Source organism: Lipotes vexillifer, unplaced genomic scaffold (genome assembly GCF_000442215.2).
Source record: "Lipotes vexillifer unplaced genomic scaffold, Lipotes_vexillifer_v1.1 scaffold518, whole genome shotgun sequence".
NCBI lineage: Eukaryota > Metazoa > Chordata > Mammalia > Artiodactyla > Lipotidae > Lipotes > Lipotes vexillifer.
In genome coordinates this window covers 1,325,499-1,352,313 of record NW_006780945.1, presented here as the reverse complement: position 1 = coordinate 1,352,313, position 26,815 = coordinate 1,325,499, and the positions used below count along the sequence as shown (strand labels likewise).

The 26,815-nt window shown below is 42.7% G+C and overlaps 1 protein-coding gene across 2 annotated transcripts in view; it reads right to left on the bottom strand.

Annotated features, from left to right (window-relative positions):
• GRB2 (growth factor receptor bound protein 2) overlaps nucleotides 1–26,815 on the bottom strand; it is a 69,658-nt gene that overhangs the window by 8,687 nt on the left and 34,156 nt on the right. For both annotated transcript variants that reach the window (XM_007454349.1, XM_007454348.1), the window contains exon 3: nucleotides 2,377–2,474. In XM_007454349.1, the coding sequence (XP_007454411.1) occupies nucleotides 2,377–2,474 (98 nt within the window). The remainder of the gene's footprint in view (nucleotides 1–2,376; nucleotides 2,475–26,815) is intronic.

The following is a 26,815-nucleotide window of genomic DNA, read 5'->3' as shown; positions in this document are numbered from 1 at the left end:
TCTCCCCACGGGGTGTATTCCGTGATGCTGTCCACGAAAAGCCCACACAGCCCCCAAAGCAAATATGGACACTAAGTGGCCACAAGAATGCAAAACTGTGCTTAGTACACTTCCTGGGAATCTGTAATAATCTCATGCTCATCTTCTGTAGTTTCTTGGATATCACTGCTTGTGCCTACATTTTAGTAACCTGGGCATGGCTGTGTGTTAATAACAGCCAATCTAACATCACAGGGACCTCAAATAAGGGACATTATCAATCCACAGACCAGGGGCCACAAATCTTTTCCACGTATGCCTCTGAAGATTTAATACTTCTGGCTTTTATTATCATGAACAAATTGGTCCCAGCCTTTGTACAAGAATTTGCATCTGGGTATCAATTCAAAACTACTTACTGAGCTACTATGTGCAGAGGCAAGGCACAAGTTACAAGGGAGTATGAAAGCAGAAGACATAAATTCTTCAAGGAATCTAATATCTTTTTTAGGGGAGAGGGGGAGAGATCAAACTCACATAGTTACAAAGATACACGATAGTACAAGTTTCAAACAAAAACTAGAAAAATATACTTTACAGTTAGACTGGTTTTCTCCTTTTAAATCATTCAATGAAACGTTTAGTGAAGCCATTATAAGGTGCCTGGTTCTTCTTGAAATCTAAGAAGTTTCCTTGAGGACCTCACAGATTCTTCATTATAGAAACTTCTGCATAGGTATCTTCCTACTACCAAACTGCAGGGTAACCCAATCTCTCTCCAGGCTTCCTGGATGTGCTCTCTCAAAGAACTTCCCATTAACTACACGGACGTTTTATTATACCATAACTTAACTACAGAACCTAACTTCCCAGCACCTAGCACAGTCTCTGCACATAGTAAGAACTGTGCAAGAGTTCAGCGACCAAAACACGAATCCAACAGACAGTTTTAGGGTGAAGCTCCTGAATCATCTGTTTTGTTTCATAGAGGCAAATCATTTTAGAACAGATTCAGTTCATAAGGTAGCATTTGGCTCATGTTTAGTTGCTAGTGGTGGTTACCTCTAAAAGGGGTACATGTATGGGGAGAAACTCACATTGCTCTATAGTTTTCTACACTGTGAGTCTTTTATAATGAGAACTCTATTCATAAATCAGGAGCTTGGGATAAACATACACACACTGCCATATATAAGATAACCAACAAGGGAACTCTACTCAATATTCTGTGATAACCTATATGAGAAAAGAATCTAACACAATATTGTAAATCAACTACACACCAAAAAAATTAAAATATTTTAGAAAATGAGAACTATATTAGTTTATTAATTCATAAATAGTGGTTTTGAAATAAAAATACTGGAAGCTTTCCTAATTTGCAGCATAAAGAGGAATGAACTAGACCGTTGTCAAGGCCCTTTTGAGCTCTACGGCATTCAGTTCTTTGTAAGATGACGTAAAAGCTGTGTAAGATAAGATGTGGCTAAGATCTCTCTCCAGTACTTGGGGGAAGAGAAATGACAGGGACACATCAGAACAGTGACAATGGGGGAGAGGGACAAATGGGCTGCTACTCGAGGTGGGGCAGTCATCTAAAAGCCTTATTTACCATTTTGTGTTAAAACAAGTAAATACAGAGGATCTACCGTTTCCTTGTGTTTCAGTGGCATTCTAGTCTGGGCACTAAATGCTTCAGTTCTCCCTGACATACTCACGAGAAAATGACTGCTTTTGAGGGAGAAGCAGAGACAATAAAAGAGGTGGTGGGTAAGGGTGGGAGGAAAGTGGTCTGTAAGGGCTCCTAGGATCCCACCATGTCATATATCAACAATAAACGGTTCTGGAATTAAAAAAAAAATTTTTTTTTCTCACTGCTCTCGGCAGCCTGGAGTAGGAGAGCACTTTGTTTTCTCTGAAGTGGGAACACTAAAATGGAGGGGTAGGGCAGTGATTATAGTGTACATTTACCGAGAACCAATTATATGCCAAGTATTGTGCTCTGGTGATACCAAGATTATTAAGATATGGTCCCACAGGAATATCAAACATGTCAATACAAAACCACGTGATAAATACCCTTTCTAAAACTCAAAAAATGCAGAATTATGAAACACATCTGGCACAAAGGGTTTCACAGAGAAAGAATTATGGACCTGTGTAACTGTTATTTTATCACTTGAAGATCACTGACAGTTATCTAAAACATACACTATTATTGACTATTATGCTCTCATTATACACTCTTACTAACATGGAAAAATCAACATGCTTTGTTAATTCCCTGAGAAGACAGAATAAAAAGTATGACATCCATCCCAATGATCTCAATTTTAAAAACATCATTTGAACAAGCAGATGGGTCTGACCCTGGAGGGTCAGCAGAGCCTAACTTACGGATGTGGTTTCATTTCTATGTAATTCTTGGGGATGAAGCCGTCTTTCCCATTGAGCTCTGCCTTGTACCAGTTCTGATCACATTCTTCATTCAAAACCTGAAAAGAATTAAGACAAGGAAAAAAAAGCAATCATTTCCTTTTCACTCTTAAGTGGGTAGCCATGAAGACGGCTATGTTGCCTTTTAGGTTTGTTTGTAAAAGGTGTTATTTGGAGTATTATCAGTTACATGGATGCAAAACTTCTTGTAATTTTTAAAACAACCAGCATTATGTCAACTCTGATACTTAAAAAGGAATTGTGTCTGGAAATGAGAATTCAGGTTCCCAAACATCTAGCATTAAAACCTCAGTAGAAAAGCAGAGGGAGGGAAAAATAAAAGATGAGTTTCTGTGAGGAGATTTCTGGAAAACAGCAAACACTGACACTGGAGAATAAAGGAAGAGAGTAGGTATAACCGCACAACAACTGGGCAGCAACAGAGAGAGCCTGAAGACCTCTCCAGGGATCTTCAAGCCAATTTCCAGAATCACAGAGATCCAATCTTGGGATTTCCTCATATTGTCTCTAGGCTATCCCAAGTATGGGTCAGCCACCGTCCCGCTGCTACCTGCATGCGCAGCCATGTGCCCTTGTGTGGGAAAACCGTATTTTAATGAAAAAGCACAGTAAGTCCTACTTACTTCTCTCACCCTCAAGGGCCACGATGTGTCCGAGTTAGAGAATGCTGGAAGCACACCAATGGGCCCCATTCAGGGGGAGGCCCAGAGACCACACAACTGAGTCCCTGCATTCTGCAAAGTGAAAAGAGCCTACCCAAGGTTTCGGGCTAATGAATCCCATGCAGATTTTCAGAACTCAAACGAGTGTGCTCTCCAATACTGACTCATATGGATAGGCTAGGCCAAGATACTATCATCTGCAGAGTATTAAAGGGAGCAAAATACGGACTTCCCTGGTGGTCCAGTGGTTAGGACTCCACGCTTCCACTGCAGGGGGCATGGGTTCGATCCCTGGTCAGGGAGCTAAGATCCCGCATGCCACATGGTGCGGCCAAAAAAAATGGGGGGGTGGGCAGAATAGATCTAGGCATAGTATAAAAGCCACCCTTTGTATTCCAGATTTCTAACAAAAGGCAAAGGGTATAGGACATTTAAAAGGGTAACTTAAAAGAGAAAATGGAAATGTGAGCCCAACTCAAAAATGGCAAACACAGGAAAATGCTGATGGACTAGTACAGTGGTAGTAAATCTATACTACAGAGCAAAATTCTAAAAGACAGTTGGTAAAATTCTTTACCAAATTATTTACTCATGATGCTAAACAATGCTGTACTCACTGCCAAATTAGAACCTGGACTGCTTGATGTATATGTACTGACATTTCAAAGTGAGATATAACTTTGGAAAGGGTAGATAAGACTGATAGATACCAACAAATAGCTAAGTTGCACTAACGATGCCGTCCAGTGAATTCACTTCTGAAAAAAGGCTATGCCCTGAAGAGTTTTACAAAGCTGGTGCCTATTTGTGATGCTGGCTAACCTCGGGCCCTCAGTGTCAGTCACTGAGTTTACATGTGCACAAGATAAGGTAACAAGCTACTGCTAAATCCCATCAGCCTCAGTGATGAAAACTTTTTTCTTTTCATCAATTTTCCCTTACAAATTTTTTTTTATTTATTAAATACTGCGATGAAATAAACTAATATATGTAAAATACACTTATAATTTTAAAATCCACATTTCAAAAGCTGTACTGTGGCCAGAAAAGTTATTCTGTTGCTAGACAATTATAAAGCACACCCGCACACCAAGGACGAAGGTCTGAGAGCGACAGGGCTCTTAACGCACTCCCTGCCACAATGACATCAACGTCCGTCCCAAAGCACCAAAGTTAACCCACCAGCATCACAGAAGATTCAACAGCACAAGAGCAAAGGAGCTTTAGGTCAGGATTTTGTTGTCTACCAAAAAGAAGGGCTGGAAGGAAAATGTGGTCTAAGTAATTATCTTATAAAGCATTATGGCCCATTTGGACATGAAAACAGAATAAGGTAATGACTTGGAAAAGGCCAGTTTTAATTTGTGACCAATAACCTTGCAGAAAAGGTTCTACACGCCAGGAGTTCTTAGAACCAACCACATGTTCTTCTTCTTTTTTTTAATTTATTTATTTTTGGCTGCACTGGGTCTTCGTTGCTGCACGCAGGCTTTCTCTAGTTGTGGTAAACGGGGGCTAACCCTTTGTTGCAGTGTGCAGGCTTCTCATTGCGGTGGCTTCTCGTTGCGGAGCATGGGCTCTAAGCACGCAGGCTTCAGTAGTTGTGGCGCACGGGCTTAGTTGCTTCGTGGCATGTGGGATCTTCCGGACCAGGGCTCGAACCCGTGTCCCCAGCACTGGCAGGCAGGTTCTTAACCACTGCACCACCAGGGAAGCATTGCACGATCTTCTTGTCACCTTCGTTAGGACAGAGGCAAACCTCCCCCTAAAAAAATGCCCCACGACAATAAAAGAAACTCCAGGGCAACTCCCAGATTTGGCACCATTTTAGAACTATGGTTTTCTGCAGAACAAAATTAATACTTGGTGTTTGTATGCTTTTCTCCCCAAGAAGGTAGGGAAATATGGGACTAATACGTTTAGATGAGGAGGAGGAGGAGGAGGAGGAGGAAGAAGAATACTGGCCGGGTGGCTTGTGGGATCTCAGTTCCCCAACCAGGGACTGAACCCCAGCCACGGCAGTGAAAGCCCAGAATCCTAACCACTAGGCCACCAGGGAACTCACCAATGCTTAGGTGTTTTTTGTTTTTTTTTTTTTTTTTTGCGGTACGCCGGGCCTCTCACTGTTGTGGCCTCTTCTGTTGCAGAGCACAGGCTCTGGACGCGCAGGCTCAGCAGCCATGGCTCACAGGCCCAGCCGCTCCGCGGCATGTGGGATCTTCCCGGACCGGGGCACGACCCCGTGTCCCCTGCATTGGCAGGCGGACTCTCAATCACTGCACCACCAGGGAAGCCCGCTTAGATTATTTTTAATGTAATGTCAGAATACATGGGAGGCTAAAATGTTGGTTCTCTAGAATATTCTAGTATCTAGAATATCACTTTGCCAGAAAGCCAAGGTGTGGCTGTGCATGCCTCTAAATCTCTTTACTCGGATAATTTAAGAAAAGATTGGTTCTGTGGGAGACAAAGCACAGGACAAAGAGTGCTTGCTAAGCCTGGGCCACCTGGGATCAGGTTTTTCTACCCAGCTGGTACATCAGCTTTCACATGCAAGCCCTGAAAGCCCAGGATGGCATAATTTAAGAGTTAAAAATTAAGTTTTATTCAAATGCTTAAAACAGCAAAGGGGGGCTTCCCTGGTGGCGCAATGGTTGAGAGTCCGCCTGCTGACGCAGGGGACACGGGTTCGTGCCCCGGTCCAGGAGGATCCCACATGCTGCGGAGCAGCTGGGCCCGTGAACCATGGCCACTGAGCCCGCGCGTCCCGAGCCTGCGCTCCCCAACGAGAGAGGCCACAACAGTGAGAGGCCCACATACCACAAAAAAAAAAAAAAAAAAACTGCAGCAAAGGGCACAAATTGACATAAGTGAATCTCAAGTAGAGCAGGGAAGGGCACCAGAACCACATGTGGATGAGTTTGCACCTACAGAGACTGTACTGAATTTGCTATGGCTTTAGATGAAAGTTCACATCCTTCACAAGTAAGCTGTTAAAGCCCCATCAGAGTTCTGAGAAGGAGGAAACTGCTCCTATCACCACTTCCCCAAAACACAGGCAACTTACCATTCGCTCATTCATTACCTCTTAACTAACAGATGGTTGAGTTCGACCACCGAATTTTCATTCAGTTTTGAAAATTTCAAAGAATGTTTTTAGCTCTTACCCCACAGCCGCATGTTCTATGCCAACCCCCATATTCCCTCGAGTTATGACTTTGTAGCCATCAAAACACTTTGGTTTAACGGAAGCAGACTGATCAAGAGATAAGATTATGAAAGGAGGAAGAGACAAGTTTCAGTGAAGTTTTTATTTGTTCTTTTTCTGGTTGCAGAAAGACAAAGTAATGTTAGAGCCACAATCAGGAAGAAACCTGAAAGATAAGGAATGATGTGAGGTTTACACGGGAGAATTAAAACTATTCCAGTTGATGGAAGGGACACGATAGGTGCTTTTGAGCTGTTGCTAATGTTAAACTTCTTGACCTGCAAGCTGGGTGTATTCAGTCTGTGAAAATTCACTGAACTGTGCACTTACGATATGTAACTTTTCTACACGTATATCACACTTCAACTGAAAGAAGTATTTCAGCAAGAGAACACAGTAATACTATGGTCCAACTTAGATGATGTAAGAGACACACACCAGGGCCTCATACGCCTCTGGTACAAACTTTTCACACGGAAAATACACAGCGGAGCAGAAAATAACAAAACGAGGCTTCAGAAACCCCCACCATGATAGTTTGCCATCACTAACCTATGAAAAAAATTCCCAGAAATAAAACTTTCTTCACTATGGACAACTCAGAGCATTCCACATGTTCTACTTTTCTACATTATATCATCTGGTAACTTTATTCACTGCTGCCACCACCCCACCCCCAATCTGAGACCATTCTAAAGGCAATGCAAATTTCCATCTTTACTAATACCAATTTAAATGTTTCCAAACAGTTTAAAAAAGAAGAAAGAAAAAAAAGCCAGAGCTCAAAGCTTTAGGGCTCAGACCCCTTCGGATGCACCTGATCTGGTAGGATTCAAGAGGTGAATAAACACATGGGTTCAAATTCCAATTTCACCAACAATGAACTATGTGACCTTGGGCAAATGGCCATTTTCTAAGTTTTGGTTTCCCATCTATAAAGTGGTGATAATACCTACCTCTCAGGGTTACTGAGGGGGTTAAATGAGAAAATGAGCAGCATGGCTCACTACAGAGCTACCGTCCAGCTGGTGCAGTGGACACATTTACTTCACGGTAGTTACTTTGCCGTACACATCTAGCAGTATTAGATCTAACAAAACATGGCTATCCTTGGGGCTGAGTTTTACCAAATTAGGTATCTTTGATGTAATGCTGCCCACGGGTACCAAGAACACACGTATTAACAGAGAACTGGGATTCTTGTTATACTCTGGAAACACAGAGTACAAAACTTCTGTGTTTACTTCAAAAAAAATTTTAAATTCTGAGTTTGAGGATTACAGTAGGTAAGTGCCCTTCCCTGTCCCTTCCCTGAACTCCCATAAGGGAGTTCTTGTCTCCCTTAAATCCTGGGAGACAAGAACTGCACTTAATTTTCTATACAAATTACAGAAAAAATGTGTCGTTTAGGAAAATGGTAGATAAGAATTTTGTTTATAGACTGCTGTATTTTGAAATATGGGGGTATTTTCTTGCCTGAACATATGCAGTCATCTGTAAATAAACAAAACAAAACAAAAAGAAGGAATCATGGTTTAAAAAAAAAAAAAAGCTGTGCAGTTCCAGAACAGTAGTCCCATCAAAGCTTTCAATATACATTCTAATTCTAACAGCTTGCACAGGGTTCAATGTTTCTTCAGGGAAAAATTATCCAAAGTTTTATAGCATTTGTGAAGCAATTTATAAGAAAGAGCATTTGTGCATAAAAGATAGGAACAATTACATATTTAAGCTCTTCCACCACTTAAAAAACAAAAATACCACTTACAGCTGGTCCCTGCTTTACAGAAATTCTACATAAGCCAGTGAGTTTCCCCAGCTCTTTAAAGATCAATCAATCCCACACAAGCAACACTGAAATACTGCCAGGACTTGAAGACAAATTTAAGGAATTATGGTGACCCTACCACATAATTTCAAGTTCTTAGAATAGGGAAGGAAAACACACACACACACACACACACACACACACACGCACGCACACACGCACGCACACAGAGTGGCTTTTTAAAGACTTTAACCCCTAAGAAAAATTCTATAGGGCCCTGGCTAGGGTAACAGTACTGGGAGAGCCATTTAAAATCAGTTCTCTTCAGTTGCCTGTTACATATTTTATTAGAATGCTCTTCAACTTCTCAGACTCCCTTAGTATGGATTACTGCCTCAGCCTCAAACTACATTGATTCATTCCTAACACTTTAAATAAGTGCTCTACAATCACCACCTCCATCTGTTAAAGTTTTTGCTCAACATGAAAAACATCTTGGCTACGCTGCTTGCTCTACTGTGTGCCAAAGCATGAAAAACACCCACACTGTAGATGAGTTACTCCAAATTTATGTAATGATATCAAATCAAGGGGGTATTTTTACCTTATGGTGATGAACTCTTTCAACAAAAGTATAATATCTGTGCCATGAAATGTGTTTTTTAGTTCCCTTTGAAATGGGTATTTCCAGAAGATTCATTTCTTTGGGGATTAAGGAGCCCTAAATCAATTTTTTACATCATTTTCCTTTTAAGAAAAGATTCTATTTACCAAACTAAAGAAATCCAAAGGGCATTTGTTGGTCAAGTTTACCTTCTGACCACTAGTGACACATGCTAGGTTTTGCCCTCTTAACAATTTTAAAAAGAAAAGAAAGAAAAAGAGGGAGGGAGAGGAAAGAAAACCTCCAAACTCCCAAATTTTCTATTGGTAAAAATCACTCATCACTTATATACTGCCATTTGAATACAAACCAGTTACACCCCAGGAACAGTGCCTTTTTTCCCGTTGCCTGAGAGGCTCTCTCTACCCTCTCTCAACAGCTGCTATCAATGGGCATCAGTTTGAAAGGGAAACACTGCTGGATCAAGAGGCCAAGCCTCCCCCCCCCCACCCTGCCCCGCCGCCTCCCAAAAGGTCCAGGTTTCATAGTTTAAGGTTGTCCTGGTTTGACCTCAATCTATTTAGTGCTCTGAATCAGTTCAAACACCACTGTTTTTCTGTTAAAAAGTCTTAAGCAGCCTTCTATGGATCCAAATTGTTCTTAGTTTGGCACATTCCACTCTTCACAGTGTGGCCACATCACCTACGTCCAGCTCTTCCCACCCACTACTTCTCTATCTAGATGAACCCTTCAGCTCAGTCAGGCTCGTCAACTCAGCGACCCCTAAACACATGGTACTGCAACTCTCATGCTTCCTCTCTTCCTCATCTATTCACATCTCGTCTACCACTGCTTTGTACTGTGTACTGGAATGCTTTGGTCCTCTCCTAAACTTGACTGCAAGCACCCTAAAGCTGGCTCCATGCCACTTCTCATCGGTATTCTCCATGGTTCTCAGAATAGCATCTAGCATATTTTGAGGAACTGACTGGTATATGGGGGCTTTGTTCTAAGTAATGCATACAGGATCACAGAGCTAGCTGGGTCTAGGGACAATAGAAAGAGCACCACACATTATACATTACCATGAAATTCCTTGGTGAAAATAATAACATCTTAAATAGACCCTGGAAAGAAGACTGACTGTCATGAATTTGTTCCCCACAAGGAGATGCAAAATAAAGGAAGTAATACAATGAGGCAATCAGTCTTCCTGTACCTTAAGCATCACTGCCAAAAAACTTCTATGGCGAGCACCTCAAAACGGGGTACCCCACATCTTTTCCACAACACTACCTGCTTCTACTTTCTCCAAGATAAAAAAGTGTAAGGGTGGGGTGGGTAGGCAGGGAAGGGAAATTTCAGTATGAAACTGAGAAAATATGCCTTGGGTGGATGAGGGAAGGAAGAGCTGTAGCTCTGTGTCTATACACGTGTCCCGACTCACAGCTCTCGGCATGGGGGCACTTCCTGGAATGTTAAGATGCCTGGTTCAGCCTGCATGTCTGACTAGTGACTTACTTTTGCAGAGTGTTAATTTTATAGCTACAACGCCTCCACCAAAAGCTTTACAAAGGACACCATGAAGACCTTCACCTTTTTTATTCTTTTGAATGGCAGCCAAGTTGATGTGTAGAAAGAAAAATGACCTCTGTCTCTCTCTCTCTCTGTCTCTCTCTCTCCATCTCTCCGTCTCTCTCTGTCTCTCTCTGTCTCTGTCTGTGTGTCTCTCTGTCTCTCCGTCTGTCTCCCTGTCTCTCTCTCTTTCTCCCTGTCTCTCTGTCTCTGTCTGTCTCTGTCTCTCCCTGTCCTTCTATCTCTCTCTCTGTCTCTCTCTCTCTCTGTCTGTCTCACACTCACACACACACTGATTATATTAAGAGTTCAGGACCATTACGCATTTTTTAAAATGGAAGACTTCCTTTATAATGTTCATATATGTAGCAAGATGAACAATTAAGATGACTAACCAAATTATTATTATAAGAATAACTGTAAGAAGAATAACCAAATCAGGATATTTTTCTTTCTCTGAGAAATATTTTAGTGTTCAAAAAACGAATTAGAGGGACTTCCCTGGCGGTCCAGTGGTTAAGACTTCGCCTTCCAATGCCAGGGGTGTGGGCTCGTGGTCGGGGAGCGAAGATCCCACATGCCTCGCAGCCAAAAAATCAAAACAAAACAGAAGCAATACTGTAACAAATTCAATAGACTTTAAAAATGGTCCACGTCAAAAAAATCTTAAAAACAACAACAAAAAAACAATGCTTCAGACACTTATCAACCTTTCCACGTTCAGCTGTCATTAAGAAAAGCTGCTCATGACATTTTAACAAAACAGGAAGGTTGTTCACACTTATGTAGCTATTACTCCACCCAGATGAATCTGGAGGCAGTGAAAGCTAAATGCACAGGCAGTACCCCAAAATAAACTCTTTATACCAAAGGGGTACCAAGAGTTTCCATTCAAAATAACTGTCTTCTGTGTTTTGTGTCTTGTGGAAGACACACTACTTTAGTGTTGCTGACTGCTCAACAGAAGACTGAAATGCTCTCAAGAGGGTCAGAATTTCAACTGCAGGGATTTGGGGCAGGTGGGCGCAGGGGATGGGCAGAGACAAAGATAAATATGAGGGAGTTTCAAGAGAGAAAATTCTGTACATTTGAAAAACTCAGCAATCATGTGACAGCCTGTACCAGGCAAGCACTCTGCAACAAGAGTGCAAAGCCCTGAGCTAGGTGAGCTTAGGATACAATGGCCACCCTTCCCTCCCCAGGGAGCTTAGAGTCTATCTAGTAAACTGCTAGTTGCAACATAGTGTGATGGAATCCAGGAGTCGGGGAATTACAGGTACTGTGGCAAATGTCCATTCAACAGAAAATATCTGCGTTCCAAACACTGAAGGGAAAGACCTAAGTCCAGCTTAGGGGATACAGGAAAACTTCCTGCGGGAAGTGTGAGCTAGGTTATATTCTTCCTATCCCCCCTGCCCCCTGGTTATATTCTTTGTTTGCATCTTTAGTTCTGCTCAGCTTGTATAGAACTTTGAGTAGAAGGAACATGGCCGACTTCCCAACTTGCTATCAAGCAAATGTAGGGACGGATGGTTTCCTTGGCCACACTTGGCAGCCAATAACTAAAAGATTGGTTAAGTTTCCTTAAGTTGAAAAGTAAAACCTTTACTAATGGTATCAGAACTCCTAACTGGAAATAACCAAAATAATCAGAAACTCCTGCTAATTCTTTACTTTAGCAATGTATATTTAGCTACTCTCCTTGTTCATTAACAGAAGGCTTTCAATTTTAGGTTAAATTCTACAACCCTCTCCTCAAAAAAACAAACTAAATAAAAAACAAACAAAGCCTCCTAAGCCAGGGGAGCAGCAGTTACCTGTTTTCTGATGATAGGCAAACCTGCTCACATTCATCAGCTCCACCTTCTAAGATCTAACTCACTTCCTGTTGCTTCAGCAAATAAAACAAAAACAGGAGCTCCCAAAAAAGCCCCCCTCCGCCCCAAAATTAATGACAACAGAGGTTATTAAGTTTAACTTAGGCCTTATTGATTCAAGATGTGAATGAACTAAATAGGGTCTACTGATTTAGTCATTCCGTGACCCAAAGTCACCTCACAGAATGTAACAGAAAAAAAGGCATCAGTCACTCAGCTGATCACTGGCAACTGCATAAAGATCTATGGCTCTTAAAAAGGAACGAAACTGGGTCATTTGTAGAGACGTGGATGGACCTAGAGACTGTCATACAGAGTGAAGTAAGTCAGAAAGACAAAAACAAATATTGTATATTAATGCATATATGTGGAATCTAGAAAATGGTACAGATGAACTGGTTTGCAAGGCAGAAATAGAGACACAGACGTAGAGAACAAACGTATGGACACCAAGGGGGGAAAGTGTGGGGGGTGGGCGGGATGACTTGGGAGATTGGCATTGACATGTATATACTAATACGTATAAAATAGATGACTGATAAGAACCTGCTGTATTAAAAAAAAAAAAGATCTATGGCTCTGAAACACTCGAGGCTAGGGGGTCTTTACACCTAGAATGCTACCATTCTGAACTAAAAAAAAACCTAGTTCCAAAATTTTCTGAAGCAGCTAATCTAGATCCATGGCAGGAGAGTCTGTAACCACATGATAGACAGAGGGACTTGGGTGCAGTGGTAATTCCCCACCCCATTCCCAGGGTGGAGGTGAATGCAGGCAATTAAATAGGTTAATGAGTACAATACTAAACTGAAAATGTGGATTCATGTTAGGTTAAGCACAGGGTTAATTAGGGAGCGGAAAAGAGAGGGACCTACCCTAGTCTGGGAGGGACAGGGAATGTGGTCAGAGAGTAACACCTGAGGGGACACCAGAGTATCTCCTATAAACGGTCTAGGCAGAAGGCTCTAGTGTGCAAATTAGGAAGTTCAAACGGGTATGCTAAGGATGATAAGTATAAGTCACTGAAGAGTGACATTCAGGTTTGCATTTTTCAAACATTCCAACGTTTGCACTGTGAGAATGAAGTGCAGAGAAGACCAGGGGGGAACAACTACAGCCGCCAGCGCTTGGACTGCAGTGGGAAAGTGTGGCGGAGGGAAGGAGACAGATTCAAGATACTTTTCTGAGGTGGAATCAAAAGAGCTTGGTGGGCATATGTGACTCGGTGGCCTCCCTCGTGGCCACCAATTTTTTTTCTGAAAAGCACTTTAGAAACACAGCTATATAGAGCTGCTGGCAAATTTCCCTCTTTTAAAGCCACCGTGAGTAAAAAGCATAAGGTAGAAGGTAGCCCCGCGCCTCCGCAGACCCAGCTGACACTCCCCCCGCCCTTCTGCGCCCCCACCTGTGCGGACACAACAGCAGGCTCTTCTGCAGGCTCCCCAGCCCCCCAGCGGAGAGGCCGCAGGAGGCAGCTTCCCGTCTGGAGCTGCTGTGGACAGTCTTAGACCCGCAACTGAAAGTCTCAGCCTTCTTGACTCAGTCCTTTCCTCCTCCAGGTTCTGGTAACACCTCCCCCTTCCTTTGCCCCACTGTCTTCTGCAGGCCTCAAAATGGGAACCCGGTTACTAGTTCTGGGCACCGTACCGTCCCCTGTGGTTTCTAGAGAAACCCTGCCCACACCTTGTAAATAGTCTCATTAATAAAATCTCCTCAAATTAGCCACTTTTAAATGTGTCATGTGTTTCCTACCTGAACCCTGACTGAAATTCCCCTCAAATCAGTTCTATCCATCCTTTGGAACTCACTGAGGAGATATTTCATTATACAAAGTGACATTTATTATGAGGCAAACAGACCACAGGAAGTATCCAAATTCTACCAACAACTTGGGAGAAGAAAACTGTAAAACAGCCTTGAGGTCCACCATCTTAAGCAGCCAAATAATTCTGTTTACTATTAAAACAGTTACAGGGAATTGAGAAAGGTGGTGGAAGTAGGAAAATCTAGGATCTGTAATCTGGTCATTACTAGGCTGTCCTGAGGAGTTACCGTTGCTGTCCTCTTCGAACTGCCCTTCAGTTAATGTTCGAGTGTCTACTACACCGAAAGCTTTCTGCTAGGAAGCTGCAACGGGATTTAAAGGGGGGGTGGGGGCAGAAAGACACAGTCCCTACCCTCAGAAGTGTTTACAGATAAGGGAGTTATGTATGTAAATAATGAGGGAACAAGTAAGAAGTGGGATAAGGGAAACTGCTGATTTTGAGTTGAATATGGAATTCACAGCTACATGTTTCCAAGTGAGCTGCTTAGTTAATACAGAAAACTCAATTCATGTCTGGAGAAACGAGAAAAGGGGCAACTTCCAAGAGTGCAGGAATAGAGCAAGAACCTAAAGGCAGAGCAACTCAGAGTATGTAAGAGGGTGTGGTAAACAAGGCCATCTTCCCTTTTATATTTTAAAATGGGGTTCAAAAATAGAGAGCTGCTGTTAAGTCACACTTTACTTGCTGTCCTCCTCCAGGCTACACACTGCCCTTCTGCGATATGGAGCTGTCACATGTTTAAGTGACAAACTAATTACAGACACGGTGGATGGCTGGATGTGGCTCAGTCAAGCGGAGTCACTTCCTACAGGTAATCACCATGGCGATGCTACTCCACTGCACGAAAACTACTGCCTAACACGTAAGACGAGTCACCCTCCTCGCTGTCTCCTCCACTGTGCTGAAGTGCCACCAGGAAGGCTGAAGTCTTACAGCCCAGAAATATTCAAGGACGGGATATCACGTGGTCATGACTGGAATAACTAGATCAAGTGGCCTACTCCAGTCTTCTGTTTCTATCACTCAGAGATCTCACAGACCTCCCCGCTTCCTCTTCTTTTTGGATGATCACAGTGGCAAAGATAAAACCAAGTTAATATTCAGTGATGGTGGCTGGATGGTACTGGTGGGAGTATAAAAAGGTGTATGGTTCTACTGAAAGCAATTTGGCCATACGTATCAAAGATTTGAATTTTCATACCTATTAACCCAGTAAAACCCAGCCATTCTTAGGACTCTATCCTAATAAAATAATCAAAGGTGTACTATATTAAGACTCAGGGAGTAGACAAGTATGAGTGTCCATTTTGGGTCAACGTCTGTGCTAGGTCCTGGGGATACCACAATAAGGAAATGATCCTTACTTACAAGGAGCTGATAGTAGGAAGGGAATGTAATGATAACTTCAGGTATAATAAGTTATGATGAAAAGTTCAGAGTGCTCTGTATGAGAGCACACCTTGGGGAGACCTAATCGAACTATGCAGGGGTGTGTCAAGGAAAGCTCACCTGGGCAGTAACATTTCAACCAGAAACCCTGAGTATGAGTAGGTCTTAGCCAGGTTTGGGGGTGGGAATGGAGGACACAAGTGAGAGCAAGGAGAAATATTCCAAGCAGAGAGAAGAGCATAAGCAGAGGCTCTTGGGTGAGAAGGGGTTTAGCACAGTGTAGAACCGAAATGACAAATCCAAGGGAGTTTTGTGAAAAGCAGAGCCCTGGAGGCTAGAGAGAAAGGGAACTGGGCCAGACTGTGCAGGGCTCTGGCCCTGAAGGGTAGAATAAGGATTCTGGGAAACCATGGACTGAATTTGCTCTTTAATATGACGATTCTGGTTTCTGTGTGAAAGAAAGATCTGAGAGGGATGAAAGTGGCAGCAGGAAGACCACTTAATTATGGGGCTACTGCAGTAAGCCAGGCCAGAGGAGATGGACATTTGGACTAGGGTGGGGGGATTTTGACTGTTTTGAAAAGACCCTAAAATGAACATTAAAAAACCCATACACTGGGCTTCCCTGGTGGCGCAGTGGTTGAGAGTCCGCCTGCCGATGCAGGGTACACGGGTTCGTGCCCCGGTCCGGGAAGATCCCACGTGCCGCGGAGCGGCTGGGCCCGTGAGCCAAGGCCGCTGAGCCTGCGCGTCCGGAGCCTGTGCTCCGCAACGGGAGAGGCCACAACAGTGAGAGGGCCACGTACCGCAAAAAAAAAAAAAAACCCATACACATTAAAGACTCTAAATTTACCCCTCCACCCTCTGTTTGCAGGAACAGGGAACAGATATCAAATTTCAAGCCATATCACTAGCTACTCAAGTTCACATAATTTAAAACTTAAAGTTTACTCTCCACCATAAATAAAAAGAAAGTGTATAAAAGAGATAATCCCGAGGCTTCCCTGGTGGCACAGGGGTTAAGAATCTGCCTGCCAATGCGGGGGACACAGGTTCGAGCCCTGGTCCGGGAAGATCCCACATACTGCAGAGCAACTAAGCCCGTGTGCCACAACTACTGAGCCTGCGCTCTAGAGCCCATGAGCCACAACTACTGAGCCCGCGCGCCTAGAGCCCGTGCTCCGCAACAAGAGAAGCCACCGCAATGAGAAGCCTGTGCACTGCGACGAAGAGTAGTCCCCGCTTGCTACAGCTAGAGAAAGCTGGCGTGCAGCAATGAAGACCCAATGCAGCCAAAAATAAATAAAATTTAAAAATAATTTATAAGTGATAATCCCTCAGTTGTGCTGAGGTGATGTTTTAATTGCTATATAATTAAAAATCTACACAAAACTGACTACTTTTTCAAACAACCAATTCAAATAACTATAATTTGCAATGTTTAGAATCTATGAAAATACTCAATTTGAACTAGTATACCCTACATATGCTTACTCACATATTAAACTTTCTCTACTTCCAAACGTGACCACAAATATGGACATTTTCATCAGGAAAACAGACATCAGAATTCAGGATGTGACAACTTTTTCTAGGCACCTCTGTAACGGAACTGGAGACAAACATAGCTGTTGTTAACAGACAGGCTAAATTACCTACCTCTCCTTTTACCGCTGCAAGGGAGGCCTGTCTAGTAATTAACCAGCTTTCATGGCCTCCTTCAGGCAGCTGCAGGGCTCAGAGGGCAGGTTCGCAGGGAGCCCTGGGGGGAGGGCGGGGGGATGGGGGCAGCCGGAGAACAACCAGGCTGCTCTGTTCCTGGCCTGAACCATCAAAAGCAGACAAGCCCAGCCTTGCTCCGCCTATTAGTTTTATCTGAGCACCTACAGACTGTTCCATGTACAAAATCAGCACTTTCGTCCCACAAAACCTCACAACCTGCAGAGAACAGAGGGACTAAGAGGACTAAATAATAGGATGTATTAATGCAAACAATGGGCTTGTCAGACCCTCAATTCCAGGCTACAAGGACAACTTCCTGATTTCACGTAGTATTTAAACTGGGAGACTTGTGTGCCATGCCACAATTCTGGGTCAGCCAACAGAACAACGTCCATGCTGCCTGGAAATGCAAGGGGAAACCAGGCATATGAGGTTCGCTCTCTTGCCCACAATAACAACTAGCTTCCCCAAATTACAAAAATCATCAGCCATATTATGATCAACTCAGGTATGACTACTGTTTACCACTACCGAATAGTATTATTAGGCCTTTATAACCCCCCACCCCGCGAAGTCAAAGGCTATGAATGGACATGCATAATAGATCTATAATGATTAAGTTATCAAATCTGAACTGACTAGAACCAAAATGCCTTTTTTTGGGGGGGGCGGGGGGCTGCGCTGGGTCTTCGTTGCAGCATGCGGGATCTTTAGTTGCGGCATGTGAGATCTAGTTCTCTGACCAGGGATCGAACCCGGGCCCCCTGCCATGGGAGCACGGAGTCTTACCCACTGGACCATCAGGGAAGTCCCCAAAATGCCCTGCTTTCTACAGGTGAATTCTCATTGTTGAAGTTACAGTTTGCAGCTCTGGGAGATAAAAATTAAGCTGGTTTTAAAAATTGTACTCCCTTTATTGGATGGCCTTCTGCTTTCCCTAGAGCTCTAATGGCCTTAAAACAATTTTTCTGGCTTTATATTTTTAAATTACTACAACTTTTCAAGGATGGTACGTGTATAAAAATGCCTGGAATACCCATTTAACTCTTCAATCGATGTACCATTCTGGGATTTTCCTCCAATACTTTCCTTGGTTGGATGTGTCGACTCCTAGATTTCATGTCTTCCTCATTCTTGGTTTTTATGGTAGTGCACCATTAGTATTAATACTTTCTCAAGAAAGGGTGCTTAGGAAGCAAATGTTTTCAGTCCTGGCATGTCTGAAATTGCCTTGATTCTTTGCTTATACTTGAACGCCAGTTCAATGAGGTGTAGAATTCAACAGAATTCTAGGCCGAACAGCATTTTCCCTCAGCATTTGGAAGACACTGCTTTCTGGTATTTGAAGTTGTTTGTACAAAGTTCACTGGCAATCTGATTATCATTTCTTTATAGAGACTTGTTTCTTTTTTCTAGATGCTCTTAGAACCTTTTCTTTCTTCTTGTCATTTTGAAACTTAACCATAACCTATCTGAGCATGGATCTATTTTTGTACAAATTGCTGGGTAGACTTGGTGGTCCCTTCCCATCCCAAAATCCACATCCATCAGCTATGAGAAGTTATCTTCTTTCTTTCTTTTTAAAAAATCTGATAGTGTCTTTCATTTGCACTGTTCTCCTTCTGAAACTTTAAATATTAATTATTAGATCTCATGAAAGACCTCAAGTGGGCTCGCACTGTATCTCCTGAGTCCATTCACTCGCTCCTAGATGACTATCTCATTTTCCTATCTCCTTAAGCTTCAACAGCTCCTCCACCATCCTTCCCAGCAGATGATCTTACTTTCTACTTCATGGAAAAAACAGAAGAGATCCTTAAAAGCTCCCACCACGTGTATACAACTGCTTATACCTATATCCTTACCCTCTGCCTTCTATTACTTTTGTCCATGCTCCTAACAAAAGAAAATTCTACTTCTGTGCTAGATCCCACCTTTTTGCCTGCTCAAGGACATTTCACTGAAGAACTTTTCCTTTCTTTTTTTTTGCATCATCAATTTTTTGTCTCTACTGGATATTTCCTATCAGTAGATAAAAACGCTGTTATTTCTCCCAACTCTGAGATCGGGACGAAAGCAGATTTCTTTTGATTCTATTGCCTTTACATAAAAACTTGGAATAGCTGTTCACATTGTCTCCAATTTCTTTCCTCCTGTTCTCTCCCCCATCCCCAACATTTTATTATGAAAGCTTTCAAACGTCACATATTTACCCACAATCTAAATTATGCCATTATGTGTTTTATCACATATCTATCTATGCAACCTTCCATTAATCCATTTTAATTTTTAATGTATCTCAAAGTTGCAGACATCAGTGCTTTCTCATAAATACTTCTGCATACATATTATTAATAACAGTTAAATATTACTTTGCGGTGTTTTCTTTTGCTGTAAAATTTACATAACCACCACCACCCCCCTGGCAAGTTTCCCCATGTCCCCTTCCCTGTCCCAACCCATTCTTGCTGAACCCACTTCAAGCATGCTTCTGCTCTCACCACTCCATGGAAACTACTCACAGAGGTCACTAGTGATGGCCTGCTGCTGAATCCAAAGGTCAATTCCCTACCCTTATCTGACGTGGCCTATCAGAAGCACATAATACAGTGATCATTTACTCTGCCTTGAAACACTTTCTTGGTTTCTAGGACACAACACATCCTAGGTTTTCTTCCTATCTCACTGGCCGCTCTTGTTTGGTCTCCTTTGCTAGTGTCTTTTTTTTTTAAATTTATTTTTGCTGCGTTGGGTCTTCGTTGCATGCGGGCTTTCTTTCTCTAGTTGTGGTGAGTGGGAGCTACTCTTCGATGAGGTGCGTGTGCTTCTCATTGCAGTGGCTTCTCTTGTCACGGAGCACGGGCTGTAGGCGCATGGGCTTCAGTAGTTGTGGCATGCGGGCTTCACTAGTTGTGGCACACGGGCTTAGTTGCTCCGCAGCAAGTGGGATCTTCCCAGACTAGGGATCAAACCCGTGTCCCTTGCATTGGCAGGCGGATTCTTAACCATGCGCCACCAGGGAAATCCCTTTAGTGTGTTTTTTATCTCATTAACTTTTTTTGTTTGTTTGTTTGTTTGTCTTTGCGGGCCTCTCACTGTTGTGGCCTCTCCCATTGCGGAGCACAGGCTCTGGACGCGCAGGCTCAGCGGCCATGGCTCATGGGCACAGCCGCTCCACGGCATGTGGGATCTTCCCGGACTGGGGCCCGAACCCGCGTCCCCTGCATCGGCAGGCGGACTCTCAACCACTGCGCCACCAGGGAAGCCCTATCTCATTAACTTTTAAAGGGTCCCAAGGGCTCCAACCCAGAACCTATTTTCTTCTCTATCTACTCTCATTCCCCTTAATTTTCTCATATAGTCTAATGGCTTTTACACACCCTAAATCAAAACCCTTCTCTCCAGGGACTTCCCTGGTGGTCTAGTGGGTAAGACTCTGCACTCTCAATGCATGGGGCCTGGGTTTGAACCCCGGTGGGGGAACTAGATCCCATATGCATGCTGCAACTAAGAAGCCCACGTACTGCAACGAAGATCCCAAGTGTGGCAACTAAGACTTGGCGCAGCCTAAATAATTAATGAATGAATAAAATAAAATTTTTTTAAAAAGCAAATAAAACCCCTTCTCTCCATTTCTACTGCTACAACTCTAGTCCAACCTGCCATTATCTCTTGCTTGAATTATTACATAGTGGCTTCCTAACTGGTCTCACTGCTTTCACTTTGTCCCCTTCAGAAGTACTCAATTCTGCAAACCAGAATAACATCATTAAAATGTAAACCAGGACTTCCCTGGTGGTGCAGTGGTTGAGAATTTGCCTGCCAATGCAGGGGACATGGGTTCAATCCCTGGTCCGGGAAGATCCCACATGCCACGGAGCAACTAAGCCTGTGCGCCACAACTACTGAGCCTGTGTTCTAGAGCCCGAGGGCCACAACTACTGAGCCTGCGTGCTGCAACTACTGAAGCCCACACGCCTAGAGCCTGTGCTCCGCAACGAGAAGCCACTGCAATGAGAAGCCCACGCACCGCAACCAAGAGTAGCCCCCACTCACCTCAATTAGAGAAACTCCATGCGCAGCAATGAAGACCCAACGCAGCCAAAAATACATAAATAAATTTATTTAAAAAAAGAAAAAAATATAAACCAGATGTGTCACAGCCAGGAGTCATCTAAGCAAACACGACAACTAAGTGTAATGCGGTATCCTAGTTGGGATCCTGAAACAGAAAAAGGAGATTAGGGAAAAGCTAAGGAAATCTGGATAAAGTATGGGCTTTAGTTAATAATAATGTATCAGTATAGGTTCACTAATTGTAAGAGAAAAAAAAATACACCGTACTAACGTAAGACACTAAAAATAGGGGAAATTTTGTGTGGGGTATACTTGAACACTTTGTACAACTTTTCTGTAAATCTAAAACTGTTCTGAAAAGTAAAGCTTATGTAAAAAAAAAAAAAAAAAAAAAAGCTGGACTGTCGGTGTGCTTTCAAATGCTTCAATGGTTTCCCATTCCTCTAACATCTGGTGCTCCTTGGTTGCGTATTCATATTTAAAATTGAGGCAACACGAAAGCAGCCTGGGAACTCTACTGGAAGTGGGTGAGGCTTGACAACAGAGACTCTGCTTCAGAGTGAGTGAACAGAGCTCTAGATGCAGGTATCTTTAGGAAGAGTAGCTGAACACCATTTCCAATGCCATAAGCTTTTTTGAGACAATGCGCAAGTGTTCGTTGTCTATTATTCTCAATGATGGTTCTACCTTTGTTGACAACAAATTCTCCGATCATATTGTGACCTTTGTTTACTGTTCTTTGTATTGTGTAACATACTGAACACTCACCAACACTGGAAGGGAGTGGGGAATGAGTATGCCTGTAGAGAGAGGCTATAATGCAACTTGAATTGGGACTAAAACAACCATCACCACCACCAACAGCAGCAAACCACCCACAATGTAGAAGATACTTAGTAAAATGAATTAGGTCTTTAAAACTCTAATCAAATGTTAAATATAAGCATTTTAAAAAACAATTTAGGAAAAATGCAATTTGGAATCAATTCATCTTAACAGGCCTAATGGCTACATTTTTAGTTTAAATATTTACTTACCAACAAGAGCTATTTTTCTTACTCTATACTCATCTGTGTGGACAGTGATTCTAATAACTAACTTAAGTGAAAGGACAGAGATGATCAATTCCAGAGAGCTCACCTTTGACTAATATGGCAAAACTCATCAATCGTTTGCTCCAAGTCCACAGCATTTCCTGACTGGTGTGAGGTAGCACAGCACCGAACACGAAGCTTTCAATTACCTGGCCCTCACCTAACTCTCCAGTCTTCCTGCTATTTCCTTCCTTGAACTCCAAATTCCAACAATACTAAAGCTACTGCAAGCTGCTTCCCAACTGCCAAGATGTTTTATGATTTTCAGACTTCGTATATGTGTTTCCTCTGGCTAAGATGGCAAGCTCAAGATTTAAGGATCACTTCCTCTCTGCAGTCACGGATCTTTGTATTATTATCACAGTTCTACCATCATACTAGTCTCAATACATTGTAATTACTTGTCTTTTCTACTAGATTGAGCTGAGGGCAGGTGTCTCAATCTATTAACCTTGGTATCCTCAAGGGCATGTCTTGCAAGAAAAACCTTTGTTGGCGAAATAGTATGTCACAAAAATATTCTAGATCTTTCTCTCTCCTCTTTTTTTTAAAAGTTTTTTTTTTTTTTTTAATCAATTTATTTATTTATCTATTTTTGGCTGTGTTGGGTCTTCGGTGCTGCATCCAGGCTTTCTCTAGTTGTGTTGAGCGGGGGCTACTCTTAGTTGCGGTGCGCAGGCTTCTCATTGCGGTGGCTTCTCTTGTTGCGGAGCACGGGCTTAGTTGCTCCTCGGCATGTGGGATCTTCCTGGACCAGGGATCGAACCTGTGTCCCCTGAACTGGCAGGCAGATTCTTAACCACTGCGCCACCAGGGAAAAAATGATAAACTATCTCCCAAATGTAAATCAGGAAATGTGATTATTACATAATGAAGTTTTATGCCTGGTTTTCTTTTTATTCATAATAAGCAAATGTTTCAGTAGCTTAAATCTCAAAAGTATGGTTTCAACAGATTTCAAGCACTTAGTGTGTGTGTGTGTGTCTCTCGTTTTCTCTCTCACCCACCCACACACATATACACACACATCTTAGAAAGACTATTCTGGACAAAAGGGACCAGTTTTGTGTGTTTGGAACAATTCCTGGTAATTGTCAGTCCTTCACATAAAAATCAAAGGACCAGATGGGATTTTAGGAGATTTTCCAATTCATTTTCCTATTATAAAACCTAGTAAATGAAGTCACAAATACAGGCAAGATAACTATCCTATTTTAGAAGGCTTCCACAGAACTACCCTTAAGAATTTACACAAATGTAATCTCTAACCGTGCAATTTAGGTCAAACTCAGCATTAGTTCACACAGGAAACAAAATACCACCATTAGCATGTGTGTCTGGACAATAAGGAATGATGTGACACAAAAGGAAAGTGGAGTGGAGTGAAAAGAACACTGAGATCTAGTAGCATCATTGCTGCCCCTCCCTTTAACCTTGCTCTGGTCCCTTGGCTTGTCTGGGCCTCGTATAAACCCCCTGTGAAATAAGAGTGCTGGGCTGGAATGCTAGGTTCTTTTTTTTTTTTTTGGCCATACGCGGGCCTCTCACTGTTGTGGCCTCTCCCGCCGCGGAGCACAGGCTCCGGACGCGCAGGCCCAGCGGCCGTGGCTCACAGGCCCAGCCGTTCCGCGGCATGTGGGATCTTCCCAGACCGGGGCACAAACCGGTGTCCCCTACATCGGCAGGCGGACTCTCAACCACTGCGCCACCGGGGAAGCCCGTTAGGTTCTTTTTTAAACTTAGAACTTAAAAAGGCACAATGTATTGTGCACCTGTTATGTGACCTTTATATGTATATTAAGGCCAACCCTTCACAGAGAGAGTATTTTTATTTTATAGATGATTGCACAGTTAATAAAAACAAACTGTAATTCAATTCAAATTCAGGTCTGCTTGTTCTTAAAAACGTTGTGCTAATCTGCCTCCTGGAAAAGGAAAAGGGAAAAAGGAAAAAAGGGAGGGAGGGAGGGAGGAAACTACAGACTGGCAAAGGTAAGTAATTTTCCTGCAGGCAGCATAAGAACAGAAAGATAGGTCAAGACAAGCCACTATGCCATGAGTAGGGATACAGAAATCCTAAGACAAATGGGCCCAAACACTTGGCTCTTTAACATTGTCATCATAAATGTTATCATTTCTTTACCAGCTGCTTCATCTACCAGGACACACCGTCATACCACTTCTCATGTATCTACTTTTGCAAAATACCAAACATCCTGAAGGAAGGTATGAGGGAAATACTCTAGGCAGTTTGAGGAACCGTCCTAAAAACCATGGTTTGGGGTGGGGTGGGGAGCAGGCACGCGGGACAATAAACTCTTCACCAAATTAGGGGGAAAAAAACCTTGCCAATTTAGTAGGTTTTAACATCTCTGAAAACAACGTGATTCCATGAGCAAAATATATTACACTCATTACATGCCTGTTACTAACTGAGCAATTCCATTCATACAGACTATTAAATTAATATTGTAAATTATAATGTTGCAAATATCCTAGGATTCATGTCTTCCCACTCCTAGTATTTTTCTCAGCTTATTTTCAGATGTTTAAACCATCTCAAAGTTCCCCAATGAACTGTATAAATATATTTTTGGAAGCATTATATACATATTCTTGGAAAGTGTTAGAATCACGTTTTGCCATAATCCTAAAAATACCCATAAGCATTCCTGAAGCGCTTCAGATTAGTGACAGAGCTAGTCACCCTCAGGCCAGTTTAGAGATGAGAACAATAAAGAAGGTGCACTAACATCCTGAGACACAGGGGCTAAAGGCACTGCAGGTACCAGAATGAAAAGGCCCAACATTTCTCAGCCTTTAAAAAATAACAAACAAAAAACCAACATCACCACCACCCCCACCATGAAATTTTGATTCACAGATACATGAATATCTATTTATGTACTGTATGCATAAAAAGAGTAAGTTCTTTTTCACCCTCCAACCACCAAATTTCTCCCCCTTGGGGGAGAGGAGAAATCACTCCCGCTGAGAAGGTAAGATCCAGCTCATCTCCTCCACCAAACTACTCAGAACACACAAAAGTCAGGAAGTATTAACGACCTGGGAGCCAGCGGATATTTTTTTTAATGTGTTGATCTTTATCAATAAGAGATAGAAGGCTTCCCTGGTGGCACAGTGGTTGGGAGTCCACCTGCCAATGCAGGGGACAGGGGTTCGAGCCCTGGTCCAGGAAGATCCCACATGCCACGGACCAACTAAGCCCGTGCGCCACAACTACCGAGCCCACATGCCACAACTACTGAAGCCCGTATGCCTAGAGCCCGTGCTCCACAACAAGAGAAACCACTGCAATGAGAAGTCCACGCACCACAACAAAGAGTAGCCCCCGCTCGCCACAAGTAGAGAAAGCCCATGCGCAGCAACGAAGACCCAGGGCAGCCTAAAATAAATAAATTTATTTAAAAAATATATTAAGAAAATAATAGATAGATACAGGTGTTGAACAATTGTCACTTTACTCCTGTTCTCAGTACTTTAAATTGCCAGATGCAGGACAAGAAAAACAGAAACAAAAATTCTCTTTTGTAAAGGTTATTCCACTGGCCCCATGAGGTGCATGGGCTTTGTCTTGCCTTTAAAAATTCTAAAACTATATATGCTCCCATCCACAGTATCATGCTTTTGCATTCAAAATCCAGCCCGTTTGCCTCTGCTTCTGTGTGGGCACCTAAGTACAATGGTGTGTGGGCCAATCTTCAAAAGGGCATCGCAGCCCCCACCTCCAGCCGAGGTCGCCCAACTACTACTGTGATGAACACTGGCGGCCAAGTGAAGCACTACAGTGAAAGCTCAAGGCCCCTCATTTGCGGAGCAGAGGAAGGAAGAAAAGTAAGTCTAGAGGATGAAACAAATGTAGAACTCTTTGTTTGAGTTGGGTATTTGAAGGAAACAGAAGCAAAAATAAAGGTGCGGAGTGGAGAGTTTGTTCCGCACGCCACACTTCATAATCCATTCCTGTCACAGAGGGTATGTGTCTGTTCTGGGGGGAAAGGGAGATTATTTTCCATCACACAGATCCCCTGGATTCTAAAATTAACAATCAAGAGACCCTTCTTCAAAGGTTTTGAACACCTAACTTATCTTCTTTATGCGCCAACCCCCGCCCACTAAGAAGTGACTGTCAGGTCTTCCACTCCTGACCTCTAAAATCAGCTACAGGGGATCCTATCATTTCCACTCACAAAAGCACCTTCTGCTTTTAAGCTTTCTCTCTGGAAAACCTTTCCCACCTTGGAAAACTATGTGGATTATCTAGAGGGCAGTGATAGATATACTGTTTGATCATTATTTCAGGAACCCAAAAGTACAAATGCAAAGAATGTTATACCTGCAAAATGTTTTACTGAGTCTCGTTCTTATGAAATCGCAGCTCTGAATTTCTGTCCTAAGAGCAAATCAGCCAAAGAACACAAAGACACAGCTGACCTGTGTACCAGAAAGTCAATATAATGACTGCATTCCAAAAAGTCAACCTAAGATATTCCTAGTAAAGTTTTACAATGGCCTCTTTCCGTTTCAGGGACAGCAGGAAAGACTCCATGGATAGCACT